Genomic DNA, 12,642 nt, shown 5'->3' on the forward strand with positions numbered 1-12,642 from the left:
TTATACCAGCCCTAGTTGTGAGCTGAAGGGGTTTGGGGAACCCATTTCATTGTCTTTTCTATGCCAGCTTGTTCCCAGAATATTTTAGAGAGCGAAGGAAAGAGCAGTAAGGAAAAGGAAGAGCAGTTAAGATTTCTAATAAGTTCCTGCGTTCGATACTCTGCGTAAAACTATTTGGGCTTTGGATTCTTCTCTAATGTGGAAGATCATGAAAGAATTATGGATTCGCTGCAAGAAAAGGAAAGGGTTTCCCCAAAATGCTTTTTCAAAAGGCAACTGGACTTTTTTGCTTCATTTTTTTTTCCTTTGAAAACATTTCGCTTCTCATCCAAGAAGGTGTTTTTTTTCAGAACTGAAGAAACTTTTTGGATGAGAAGTGAAACATTTTTAAGGAAAAAAGCTCAGAAAGTCCAGTTGCCTTTGGGAAAACCATGGCCTGGGTAACTGAGAATCTCCATAGACAAGAAGAGGGCTTACTGAATGTTCCATTGTGCTTCTGATCCAGAGATTGCTGATTTCTGAACAGGGAAGAAGACAAAGACAAGACACAAACTCCCCGTTGATCCAGGAGAGGCCTTTCTGCTGTCCTCTTAAGCCTGGGTGATAAATGGCAGTTAAGAAAAGGGACTTCCCAATTGCTCACAGAGTTGGTGTTGGTTGAGAAGTTCTCACCATCCCGTTCTTCCCTTTCGTTTGTAGCCAGAGGCCTCTGATCAGAAACTTCTCAGCTCTGCCAAGTCTTCTGCTATTTCTGGCCTAGCCAGAAGAAGTTATCTTCTTGCTATTTTTAACCAGAATGGGAGAGCTGCTCTTCCGTCAGCGTGAATGGCTCCGAAGATGGAGCTGCTTGATCAGGAGGGGCAAGATGGGCAGGGCAGAGCAGAAGACCTGTATAAATAGCCTCAAAACTGTCATCCTCGCTGTGGGTAGCTTGGGGCAGCAGCCAAACTCGGCGTTCGGTGCTAGCTCCTTGTTGAGGCCGACAGTGTTTGTTTCCTCCAGAACGATGCCAACCCACCGGCTCGTGATTGTGCGCCACGGCGAGAGCACCTGGAACCAGGAGAACCGCTTCTGCGGCTGGTTTGACGCCGAACTGAGTGAAAAGGGGAAGGAGGAGGCCAAGCGCGGAGCCCAGGCCATCAAGGAAGCAGGCTATGAGTTCGATTATTTCTACACCTCGGTGCTGAAGAGAGCCATCCGCACCCTCTGGTACATCATGGACGGCTGTGACCAGATGTGGGTGCCCGTGATTCGTACCTGGCGCCTGAACGAACGCCACTACGGGGGTCTGACGGGCCTCAACAAGGCAGAGACCGCAGCCAAGCATGGGGAGGAGCAGGTCAAAATCTGGAGAAGATCTTATGACATTCCACCGCCCCCCATGGATGAAGGCCACCCTTTTTATAAAGTCATCAGCAAGGTCAGTGGCAGCAGAACGTCCGATCAGAGGACCGATGGGTGGTGGACATTGGCCAATTAGGACTGTGGAGATGTGTATTCAAATACCGGTAGTCCTCAGCTTACAGTCACAATTGAGCCCCAAATGTCTCTTATTCAATAAGACATTTGTAAGGGTGAATTTTGCCCCGTTTTACCACCCTTCTGGCTACGGTGAATCACTGCAGTTGATAAATTAGTACCGTGGTTGTTATGAGAATCTGGCTTCCCCATTGCCTTTGCTTGTCAGAAGGTCGCAAAAGGGGATCCCGTGACCTTGGGACACAACAACGGTCATAAGTATGAACCCGTGGCCAAGCACCTGAATTGTGATCACGTGACCCTGGGGCTGCTACGTACAAAGGTTGTAACTGAAAAAACAGTGATAAAGTCACTTTTCCCAGTGCTGTTGCAGCCGTCGCTAAATGAACCATTGTAAGTCAAGGGCTACCTGTACCTCATTTGTAGGAAGCCTGAGGGGAGGGTGACCTTGGCTCTCTTTCTTCCATAGTCTAATTCTCACAGAACTCTAATACTGTGAGATGTAAAAATAAAATATATAGAAAGGGTGGAAGAGTTGGTTTTGCTGTCTTGTGGTTTGGGTTTTTTGGAGGAATGTCCGAACTATAGGTAGCAAAAAGCTCATCAATTGGCTGTTACAACATATTGAGAGGAAAACCTTCTTATGTTCCTGCAGCAAAGGTCTTCCACCTGGGCAGAAGGCTGTGCAAGAAACACAGGGGCCTCTGGGAAGGAAAGTCCCTTTTTAAAGTCTAAGGTTTTGCGTAGTCCTGTGTCCTTTAACATGCTTGGATTGGTTTTGGCTTGGCAGGCTGTAGAAGATGTTACGCTGGGTGAGGTGTAGTCAATAAACCTGGAGAAGACACTATTCAGAGTAATCTAATTCAGATTCCTCACCAGTGTAGGAAGAGGTGATTGCCTTCAATACTTCTAGCAAAGAAGTCAGCATTTCCTGATATTTTAAAATTAGGAATGAAGAAGTAGGAAACTTGAACATGGGATTCCTCCTCCTCCTCCTCCTCCTCTTCCTCCTCCTCCTCCTCCTCTTCTTCTTCTTCTTCTTCTTCTTCTTCTTCTTCTTCTTCTTCTTCTTCTTCTTCTTCTTCTTCTTCTCCTCCTCCTCCTCCTCCTCCTCCTCCTCCTCCTCCTCCTCCTCCTCCAGTCTCTTTCGCAGCAGTACTTTCTTAATACAGTATCTTAATGAACTCTTAGCTATCGATGTAAAGGCAAGGATTCTTATACTCCACAGCTCTACAGCCACTTTTTTAAAAATGAACTTAGGCTAGGCTACCGGGAATTGTATGGCACTCCATTGGAAAAAACAACAACAACACCTGCAATAATTTTGACAAAGAGTCCTAAATTATAATGTTGACCCAGAAATGATTTCCAATCCGGTCTTTGTTCAGAATTTTGACCAGCTACAAGGAGGTGGGAAGCTATTGGCCAACACGAAATGTTTCCCTCGTTGCATTAAGACATAATTTCCCTACACTTTAGCATAATTTGCAGTGGTTAGTTGAATGAGCCATATTGCTCTGAGTTCACTCATCACTCTAAGCCATCAACCATGTTTTCTAAACCATAACACAATTAAACCATGGTGTAATTTAATGAAACATGTAAAGTTAGTCTACAGGCATTTAAGGATGCTACTTAATTAGCTCTTTAGAGGCTACTTTGCAAAGCCTGATAGCTCTTGCCCCCAGCTTGAGAGGTAATTGCAAACAAAATGGAAAATGCAGATAGAAGATGAAAATCTTATTTTTAAAATAGGTAGCATTAAACATCGAGGATCTTGTACATGTCATTTAAATTTAATTAGTTTTACTTTATTTAATAATTCAGTATGGAAGATACAGCTTTCTCTTCCTAGCACGTGAACGCTTATGCCAAGGCATTTGTTAATTTTTAAGTTGTTACATTTTAAAGATTAGCCAATTAGTCCTTTAAGAATATTTATTATTTTTGCCACAGAAGACTAACGAAGGAACTGTCTGGAAATTATTCAAATGCTATTAGTCATAATAAAAAAGGGGGAGGCTATCAAGCGGTTTCTTGGATGCTCCGGAGTACATTATTCTAAAATGTCATGAATAGTTTGCTTTTTTTTTTGGTATTCATGAGCATTTAGTTCCCCTGAGTTCATCAAAACACCCACACAAGTGCAAACGTATTTTCCCCACCTTCCAAAGATGCATTCCACATATTCGGGGGGGGGGGGGGTTTAACCATACTCCCAACTCATTAAGAATCAGAAAGTACAGCTGTCTCCTATGCTGCTATTTCATTGTGCTATTTTTCAGCAATATCTTAAAAAATGCCTACTGTGTCCCATAGTTTCAAGTACCAGACTAAGATGGACAGTCCAGGACTCGAAGTACATTGGAGTTCCCCAACCTGACACATGGCTGGCTGGGATGATCTAGTTAAGGAAGGCTGTAATCCATATTTCGTCCACCGAGAGAACAGGGTGTGGTACTCATTTCCGTTTCTTAGCCAAGGGAGCCAGCGTTGTCTGAAGAAACCTCCGTGGTCATTTAGCTGGCAGGGCATCACGAAACATGGAACGCTGCTACCATCCCATCGAAGTGGGACCTATTTAGCTACTCACATTTTCATGCTCTCGAACTGCTAGGTGGGCAGGAGCTCACCCCATCGCACAGTGCTCAGGTCTCAAATCCAGGCTGTCAGCAAGCTCAGCTTCTTAACCACTGAGCCATCGCGCCCCCCCTCTCCCCAATATATATTGATAAATATCATATATAGAGACAGGACTGACAGGGAAACCTTTCCATATATATATATATATATATATTCCTTTTGTTCTTGCTCATTTACCTTTTAATTTGTGTTTGGGTTGTATATATATATATATATATATATATATATATGTTAAATACTTTGTTAACTATTTAGATTACCTTGCTAGGTATATATATACATATACATATACATATATATATACATATACATATACATATATATATATATATATATATATATATATATATATATTCAAAAAACAAAAACATACCCCAAAACCAAACTAAAAGATAAATGAGCAAGAACCAAAAGAAAAGATCAAGAAAAGCAAAAAGATGCAAAAAGAAAAAGGAATGAAAAAAGTAAGAACAGCAGAAACAAGAATACTTCCTTTCACTTTCTTTGATCCAATATTAATAAAAAGAAAACATCAAGCTATGACGAAGTGAAGGATCAAGAATAAAGAATAGAATCAGTGGGTTAGGACGCTGAGCTTGTCGATCAGAAAGTCGGTAGTTTGGCGGGTCGAATCCCAAGTGCCGCGTAACAGAGTGAGTGCCTGTTACTCATCCCAGCTTCTGCCAACCTAGCAGTTCGAAAGCACGTAAAAATGCAAGTAGAAAAATAGGGATCACTCCGGTGGGAAGGTAACAGTTTTCCGTGCGCCTTTGGCATCTAGTCATGCCGGCCACATGACCATGGAAGACGTCCTCGGACAAACGTTGGCTCTTCGGCTTTGAAACGGAGATGAGCACCGGCCCCTAGAGTTGGAAACAAATAGCATGCATGTGCGGGGGAACCTTTACCTTCACCTTATTTCTTCTTTACTCATCCTCCCTCTCTTCTTCTGAGAAGTCATTCTCAACCTCTGAGGTTGACCCAAAGCTTTTTCATCCTCCCTTCTCAGTTCTAACCGTTGTCTTCTGTCTTTCAAACCACACAGGAACGAAGGTATGCAGGACTGAAGGCTGGGGAACTTCCAGCCTGTGAGAGCTTGAAAGATACCATTGCCCGGGCTTTGCCCTTCTGGAATGATGAGATTGCACCCAAGATCAAACAGGGTAACCGGGTACTCATTGCTGCCCATGGCAACAGCCTCCGGGGGATAGTCAAGCACTTGGAAGGTAAGGACCACCAAGCATCCCCCAGCCTCGTGCATAATCATAATACCCATATATTTTCCCATTCCTCTTGCCTCACACAATGCCTTTGTCTGGATGGGGGAGGAGAAGGAGCAGCCATCAAGCCAATTCCATTCATTCTTTTTTTATTTGAAGCAGGATTAGGAAAAAGCACCTTTTGGTCTCACCTCCTCAAGCTCTTTTTGCTAAGGCCTCCAGATCAACCAAGTCACTGCTATGTGACTGGTTTGTTTTGTGGTTTAATGTGCGTGCAGATCCAGCTAATGGTTTGCTTTGTTAAGCAAAGTGTGACTTGGCAGGATATGAGAAGGTGAATATTTCCCCGGCTCTTCTGGATCTGAACTGAACCAGGGAGTTACCAAGAAGACAAAGAGAGAAAAAAAGGGGCTCAGACCCATAGGCCCCATATGGCAGGGGTCTTCAAACTTGGCCCTTTTATGACTTGTGGACTTCAACTCCCAGAATTCCTCACCCAGGCACCTGGTTTAGGAATTCTGGGAGTTGAAGTCCACAAGTCATAAAAGGGCCAAGTTTGAAGACCCCTGCCATATGGGGTCATACAGGTTAGGTCTCGGCACTCGCTTGCCTAATATGTAATTTTGATAGCCTAGCCAGACCAACCAGGCTTGCTAAGAGAGTTGCTGTAAGGCCAAGGCACCAAAGTACAGCTGAGCCCTGCCCTTCGCGAAGGAGTATATCACTTACAGGTGACCTTTACACGGGCAGACCATCAGATCTCTCTCTTCTCAGATATGTACTTAGGCTCCTTGAACCTTGATAACTTATGTCTGCCTTCTCAGACAATGTTTCTGTAGTACCTTCTGTGGGAAGCATTTTGCTGCAACGCAGGGCTTGTATAAACCAGCTTAACAGAATGACCATTGTCCACCCTTATGAGAGTTGTACACCATTGGTAGACCATGAGAGCCAGCAAGTACATCTGGCATGGGAGTTCTCACCTAGTAGTTGCCATGTCTGTCCTTAAAATGTTTGTCATGATGGACATGGCCAATTAGTAAACTTGTTTATGACAAGGCACAGTGGAAAGCTTGTTTTTTATCCTCCCTACTCTCACTATTATTCAATCCCTTCCTTCCTTCCTTCTTCATCCATCCCCTCTTTTTATTTTTCAAGAGGTGCTATAGGCTGTATGTGTGGCCAGAGGCATTGTTGGCCATAAAAACGATATCAGAACAACCTTCCTCAGTTCAGTGCTCTCAAGGTATGTGGACTTCAATTCCCAGAATTCTCTAGAACAGCTTATTGCCAAGAACTCAGGTTGAAGACCACCCATCTTGAGAGGGTTGAATTTGGAGAAGACTGGACGATACATTATAACAGGGGTCTTCAAACCTGACAACTTTAAAGACTTGTGGACTTCAACTCTCAGAATTCCTCAGCCAACCCTGGCTGGCTGAGGAATTCTGGGAGTGGAAGTCCACAAGTCTTAAAGTTGCCAAGTTTGAAGACCCTTGCATTATAAGGAGGCAGGGAACACTTGCGAGTGCTGTGATGGGAGTCTCAGAATCGCTCTGCTATCTACTTCCCATCTATCGCCGCTCGTTCTGTAGCAATGGTCCTAGAAAAGCTACTACCCAGCCTCAGCTGTGGTTTGACATGAACCGAACACAATTTGACTTGCTGCCTGCTGAAGGTTGTGTTGCTATTTCCAGTTTGGCATCATGTTGCAAAAGTTAAAAGGGCAGCTGGAAGGTTTGCTTCTTATATCTCATCCTGGGTGCTCACTAGTATTATTTCAGTCTCCCCTATCTCTGCCCCAAGAGCCTGTTTCCATAACGTCCCCCAAAGTTGTGAAGGTTGCAAAGAGACGAGAAGGAGACGAGACGTTTGCTTTGGCCCAAAGAAGCGCTCAGATTCTTTCCAAAGTTCTGCTAATGCTCTTCATTGGTAGCTCCCGAGATGCTTCATAAGGGCTCTTACATCTAAATTGCAGAAATCCTGACTGCCATTTGTTGCTGTTGTTCAGTTGCTAAGTCATGTCTGACTCTTCATGACTCCGTGTGACCCTGTGGACTCTAGCATGCCAATGTCTCCCAGAGTTTGCCCAGATTCATCTTCCTTGTGTCAATGACACTATCTAATCGTCCCATCATCTGCCGTCTCCTTCTCCTTTTGTCTTCTGTCTTTCCCAACATCAAGGCCTTTTCTCACATAGTCCTCTTTTCTCGTTGGCCAAAGGATTTGAGCTTCAACTTCCTATCTGACCTTCCAAAGAAAAGTCAGGGTTGGTTTCCTTTAGGATTGACTGGATCTTCTTGCTGTCCAAGAGACTCTCAAGAGCCTTCTCCAGCACCAGACCACCGCTAGACAGTATATAAGGCAGGGGTCTTCAAACTTGGCCCTTTTATGACTTGTGGACTTCAACTCCCAGGGTGGCTGAGGAATTCTGGGAGTTGAAGTCCACAAGACATAAAAGGGCCAAGTCTGAAGACCCCTGATCTAAGGAATACAGATATATCTAACGCTTGGCTTCTATCTGGGTATAAAAGCTATAAGAGGCTCTTCTTGAGTTTCCTTGCTGCTTCTGGGGTGGTGACCTCAGCCAGTTAAATAGTTGCTCCAAAGGGTTCTCTTATCCCTCACTGAACTTTCTGGACTGGTTTTGGCCTCGGTTTGGTTCACATTTGCAATCCTTGTTGAGTCCTTTTTAAAAAATTGCTTGTGAAATGGAATTGCTTTCCGTGGTTTATAATCTCAAAGTGGCGGAGAGGGATGGAGTTAAAAGCAAGCTGCATGCAGACACTGGGCTAATGTAACATTTAGCAATTTAACTAATTGTCCTGGTGATCAGGAATTTAACGTGAGTGTGTGAAGGAGACGGTGGAAGAAGGGAGATGGGCCGGTGACTACGAAAAGAACTGCTTTGTTCTTCATCCATCCCATCGTATGAGTAAAAGGCATTTTTTTTATCTCTTGGGAAGCCTGGCTGACTCTGAAGCTGTTTAGTTTTAGACAGTAACAGAGGACATGCTTGTTTAGCTTGACATTTGCAGAGGTAACAAGGACCCTTGGACCAAACTCTCTTCAACCGAGTAATTGCATGAATTAAGACATTCATCATCTTGATAAATGCTTTGATCTGTTGTAAGCGCTGCATTTTTCTTGCTTTTACAGTTTGGTCTGGTCCTGTTGTCCACTGTAAGTTGTTTTATTGTATGTTTCCCCCCCACACACACACCAATCTGAGCTCCTTGAGAGAAAGAGCCATTTCTGGGGGGGCGGATTTGTTTATTGCAGACATGTCAAACACAAGGCCCGGGGGCCAGATCCGGCCTGCGAAGTGGTTTCATGTGGCCCGCGAAGCCATCCTGGAAAGAGTGAGGTAACAGTCCCCACTGCCTTGGCCCTGGCCGAGAGACCCTCCTTCTGCCAGAGACCCCCAGATCTGTCCCACTCCTGCCCAGGCCCCCATAGGCACCCTTGATGCGAAAGATGTAGAGCTGGCCACGCCCACCCAGTAGGCCATACGCACTCTAGCCACGCCCACCCAGTAGGCCACGCCCACCCTGGCCACACCCACCCGGCCCCCTGAGGGCAACCGCAATGCTGATGCGGCCCTCAATGAAATTGAGTTTGACACCCCTGGTTTATTGGATCCACCGAGAAGAAGCTTCTTCTCCACAACCAACCCTATTTCACCTGTAGATTTAAAATGGATGGGAGAGTGTGAGTTACCGGTAGTTTTTGACTTACAGTTCCTTTAGTTGACCGTTTGAAGTTACAACAGCACTGAAAAAAAGTGACTTATGACCATTTTTCACACTTACGTCCATTGCAGCACCCCCGTGATCCCTTGATCAAAATTCAGAATCTTGGCAACCGGTTCATATTTATGACAATTGCAGTGTCCCAGGGTGATGTGATCCCCTTTTGTGACCTTCTGACAAAGTCAGTGGGGAAGTCAGATTCGCTTAACAGCCATGTTACTAACTTAACAACTGCAGCGATTCAGTTAACAACTGTAGCAAGAAAGATCATAAAACGGGACAAACTCACTGAACAGTCTCACTTAGCAACAGAAATTTTGGGCTCAATTGCGGCCGTAGGTCAAGGATTCACCTATACTTTGTTGGCTCGGTTTTATTGTTGACCACGGTGTGTAGAAGACTTTGGTGGATGCTTATCTGACCTGGCTTCATTGTCTCTGCACAGGGATGTCTGATGCTGCCATCATGGAACTCAACCTTCCAACTGGGATTCCCATTGTATATGAATTGGATGACAACCTAAAGCCTACCAAGCCTATGCAGTTCTTGGGTGATGAAGAGACCGTGAGGAAGGCCATGGAAGCGGTGGCAGCACAGGGCAAGGTCAAAAAGTGAGAGGAACAGCAAAGGGTCATTGGTGAAATTAAAAAAAAAGTGAAAAACCCGCTTGTGAGAGTGAGATCTTTATGTTCAGGAACAGCACGAGGGTGAAGACCTTTGGAGTTAAAAATGAGGTCCTTCTTGTTTTAGCCCTTGTGTTGTTAATAACGGGGGTTTTCATACTAGAGTCCTTGCACGTTGTTGGGACCTGGATCTGACACTGCTCTTTCCATCAGCTGGCATCAAAACAGACGTTCCACAGAAAAACCAATGTCTGTGCACCTTAATTGCAGATCTTCTGCTAGCAATCCTTATGTCATGGTTCCAACAGATGAAACTTTTCAAAGAACTTTGAACCATTGTTTACCTTAAAGAATCTTTATTGGAGTAGCAGAGCATCAGCACTAACATAGTCAAAGCCAAAATCTGAGTTCCCCTCCCCTGAGCACATAGTATCAAAGCACAATTCCCTCCTCCAGTTAACAGTCATAAATCACTTTCTCCAATTAGTTTGAAATACAGGCTTCCCCTCCAGTTCTCCAGCCCCAATTCTTATCATTTCTTATTTCAATAACCTTGGTTCTCACACTAGGTTCAGTATTGCTGTGTTTAGCTAAACTCTCATGCCCATTCCTCCCCCCAGCATCATCTAACTGTACCTCTAATTCTAAGAGTAAAACGTAAAAAAAAACCGGTTATATCTCAATCTATTGTCAAAGCAAAAACATTCGGTGTTAGCAGCATTGACACCTTAAAAGCAGGGGTGGGAGTGGGTGGGGGGCTTTAAGGTGACGAAATTTAGGTTTGTGGGGTGACACAGAGATAATGGGTCTGGAGGCTAAATCTGATGATGAACGGTTGAGGGAGCTAGGTATGTCTAGCATATCAAAGAGAAGGATTAGGGGGCACATGATTACTCTCTTCCAGTACTTGAGGGTCTGCCACAGAAATGGGGAGGGGGGGTCTTGACTTATTCTCCAAAGCACCTGAGGGCAGAACAAGAAATAACAGGTGGAAGCTTGTTGAAGAGAGAGCCAACTTAGAATTAAGAATAAATTTTCTGACAGCGAGAATAACTAATCCGTGGGAAAGCTTGCCTCCAAGAGTTCTGGGTGTTCCATTACTGGAGTTTTTTAAAAAAATAGACTAAATAACAATTTGAGCAGGATGATATAAGGTCTCCTTCCTTGAGCAAGGGCTGAAGGCCTCCGAGGTCCAAACCTGTGATTCTATGTTCTCTCTAGCCCCAACCGCTTTTCCCGAACCAAACACAGGGAACGTATATTTCACAAACACAAAATACAAAGGCTTTGGAGGTCTTCCCTGACGGTCAACTAGAGGTTTAGCAAACCACGATATGAAGCAGTTGTTACAGTTCTGGCAAGTAAGGAGACTGGAAACATGATTCAGATTGGCAGCTGTTTCCGAGAAAGCCATCACTTCGTCTCATTTCCTGGGTACACATATGCGAGGGTGAATAAAGAATGCGTTTAAGCGCCGTGGCTGCTTCCTGCTGCTGACAAGGCTGTTAGGAGAAGCTCTAGAAAATAGTAGGTGGAAAAGAACAGTCTTTAATTTGCAGCAGGAGTGTGGATGTTTTGCTATCGGTGATTAATAAGACTGCACTTTATATACACTGCTGCATTAGGAAAATGCCTTAGTCATTGTATAAGCTAATTTTATCTTAACCCCACAGAAATAAAACCCCATTTAATGTTAGCCCTGTCATTCCAAATAGTTTTGTAACATGGCCTTCAAATTCAACCGACCTGATCTTAAACTAAGCACAGCTCTGTCTTCCTCCTATTCTACAATTGTTCTGGAGTGGCTACTGTGGGGTCCTTGGTGGTTTCTTGCAGACGTCCCAAAGGTGCTTTTTCAAGAGGCAACTGGACTTTGTTTTTCTTTGAAGATGTTTCGCTTGTCGTCCAAGAAGCTGGATGGTAAAGAAGCTTCTTGGATGAGAAGCGAAACATCTTCAAAGAAAAGCAAGAAAGTCCAGTTGCCTCTTGAAAAAGCACCTTTGGGACAACCATGACCTGGATGACTGGGAATCTCCAAAGATATTTCTTGCAGATGTTTCACTACCAAACTAGGTAACATCCTCAGTGCCAAAGACCCACAGTTCAAACCTGAGCAACAAATATAAGTCAGCCTAGTTACATTTTTTTTATAGAAAGATAGGGTATTAACCTGTTCCAACTCCTACTTTCTCTATGTGGATGCGTTGCATTGCATAAGTCTTGAAGGCTATTTTGGAAGACCACCTACATTTTGTCTGATTATGCAAATAGAGTAGGTTGTTTTGCTTTGAGATACCAAGAATGTAGAGTTAGAGACAGAAAAAAAGGCAATTAACAAGCATAGGCATTCAAAAACCACACCTGAAGGATCATTATGTCTAGATTTTAAGATATACCAGGTTTTACTTGTTACCTGAAGAAACGGGCTATTTGCAGTTGTAAAGAACTTTCGTCTGCCTTGTGAAACTGAATTTGTGAAATTAATGCACTTGAGTTTTTTAAGATCAGGTTATAAAATTGAAGATATATTTGCTAAAGTACAAAAGAAAAGGGGTACCCTACTTTGTTTTCCCCAAGGGATTGGTGGACCAAAACCAAACCTGTTGCGGAACAATTAACATTCCGACCAGAGGAGGATGGACCGTGGTTCATTTGCATGGTGAATATCAAAGAAAAGAAATCCAAGACATATTCTATAGTAAAACCTTTAAAACAACAATTCTGGATAGAAATGATGATTCAAACTTGGTGCATCTTTCTAGATGGAGCAGTGGTCAACAGCTACTGAAAACCTGTGAGTGCAATGTTTCTCACAATTGGGTATATTTTGGAAAATAAATGCTACCCTGCCATTAGCACATGAAACCAGCACCAGTGTAAATCCTTGCTCAGTGCCAAATCTGTTAATATAGGATGCATGTATAC

The 12,642-nt window shown here is 43.8% G+C and overlaps 1 protein-coding gene across 1 annotated transcript; it reads left to right on the top strand.

Annotated features, from left to right (window-relative positions):
- The first annotated feature begins 907 nt into the window (after positions 1 to 907).
- PGAM2 (phosphoglycerate mutase 2) lies at positions 908 to 9,759 on the top strand. The gene is made up of 3 exons (XM_083368685.1): positions 908 to 1,420; positions 5,168 to 5,348; positions 9,540 to 9,759. Exons 1-3 carry the CDS (start codon positions 1,007 to 1,009, stop codon positions 9,707 to 9,709), a joined length of 765 nt encoding a protein of 254 aa, XP_083224811.1. The 5' UTR covers positions 908 to 1,006; the 3' UTR covers positions 9,710 to 9,759.
- The last annotated feature ends 2,883 nt before the right edge of the window (positions 9,760 to 12,642 follow it).

The sequence above is a fragment of the Vipera ursinii genome (assembly GCF_947247035.1).
Source record: "Vipera ursinii genome assembly, chromosome: 8".
In the NCBI taxonomy this organism is placed as follows: Eukaryota; Metazoa; Chordata; class Lepidosauria; order Squamata; family Viperidae; genus Vipera; species Vipera ursinii.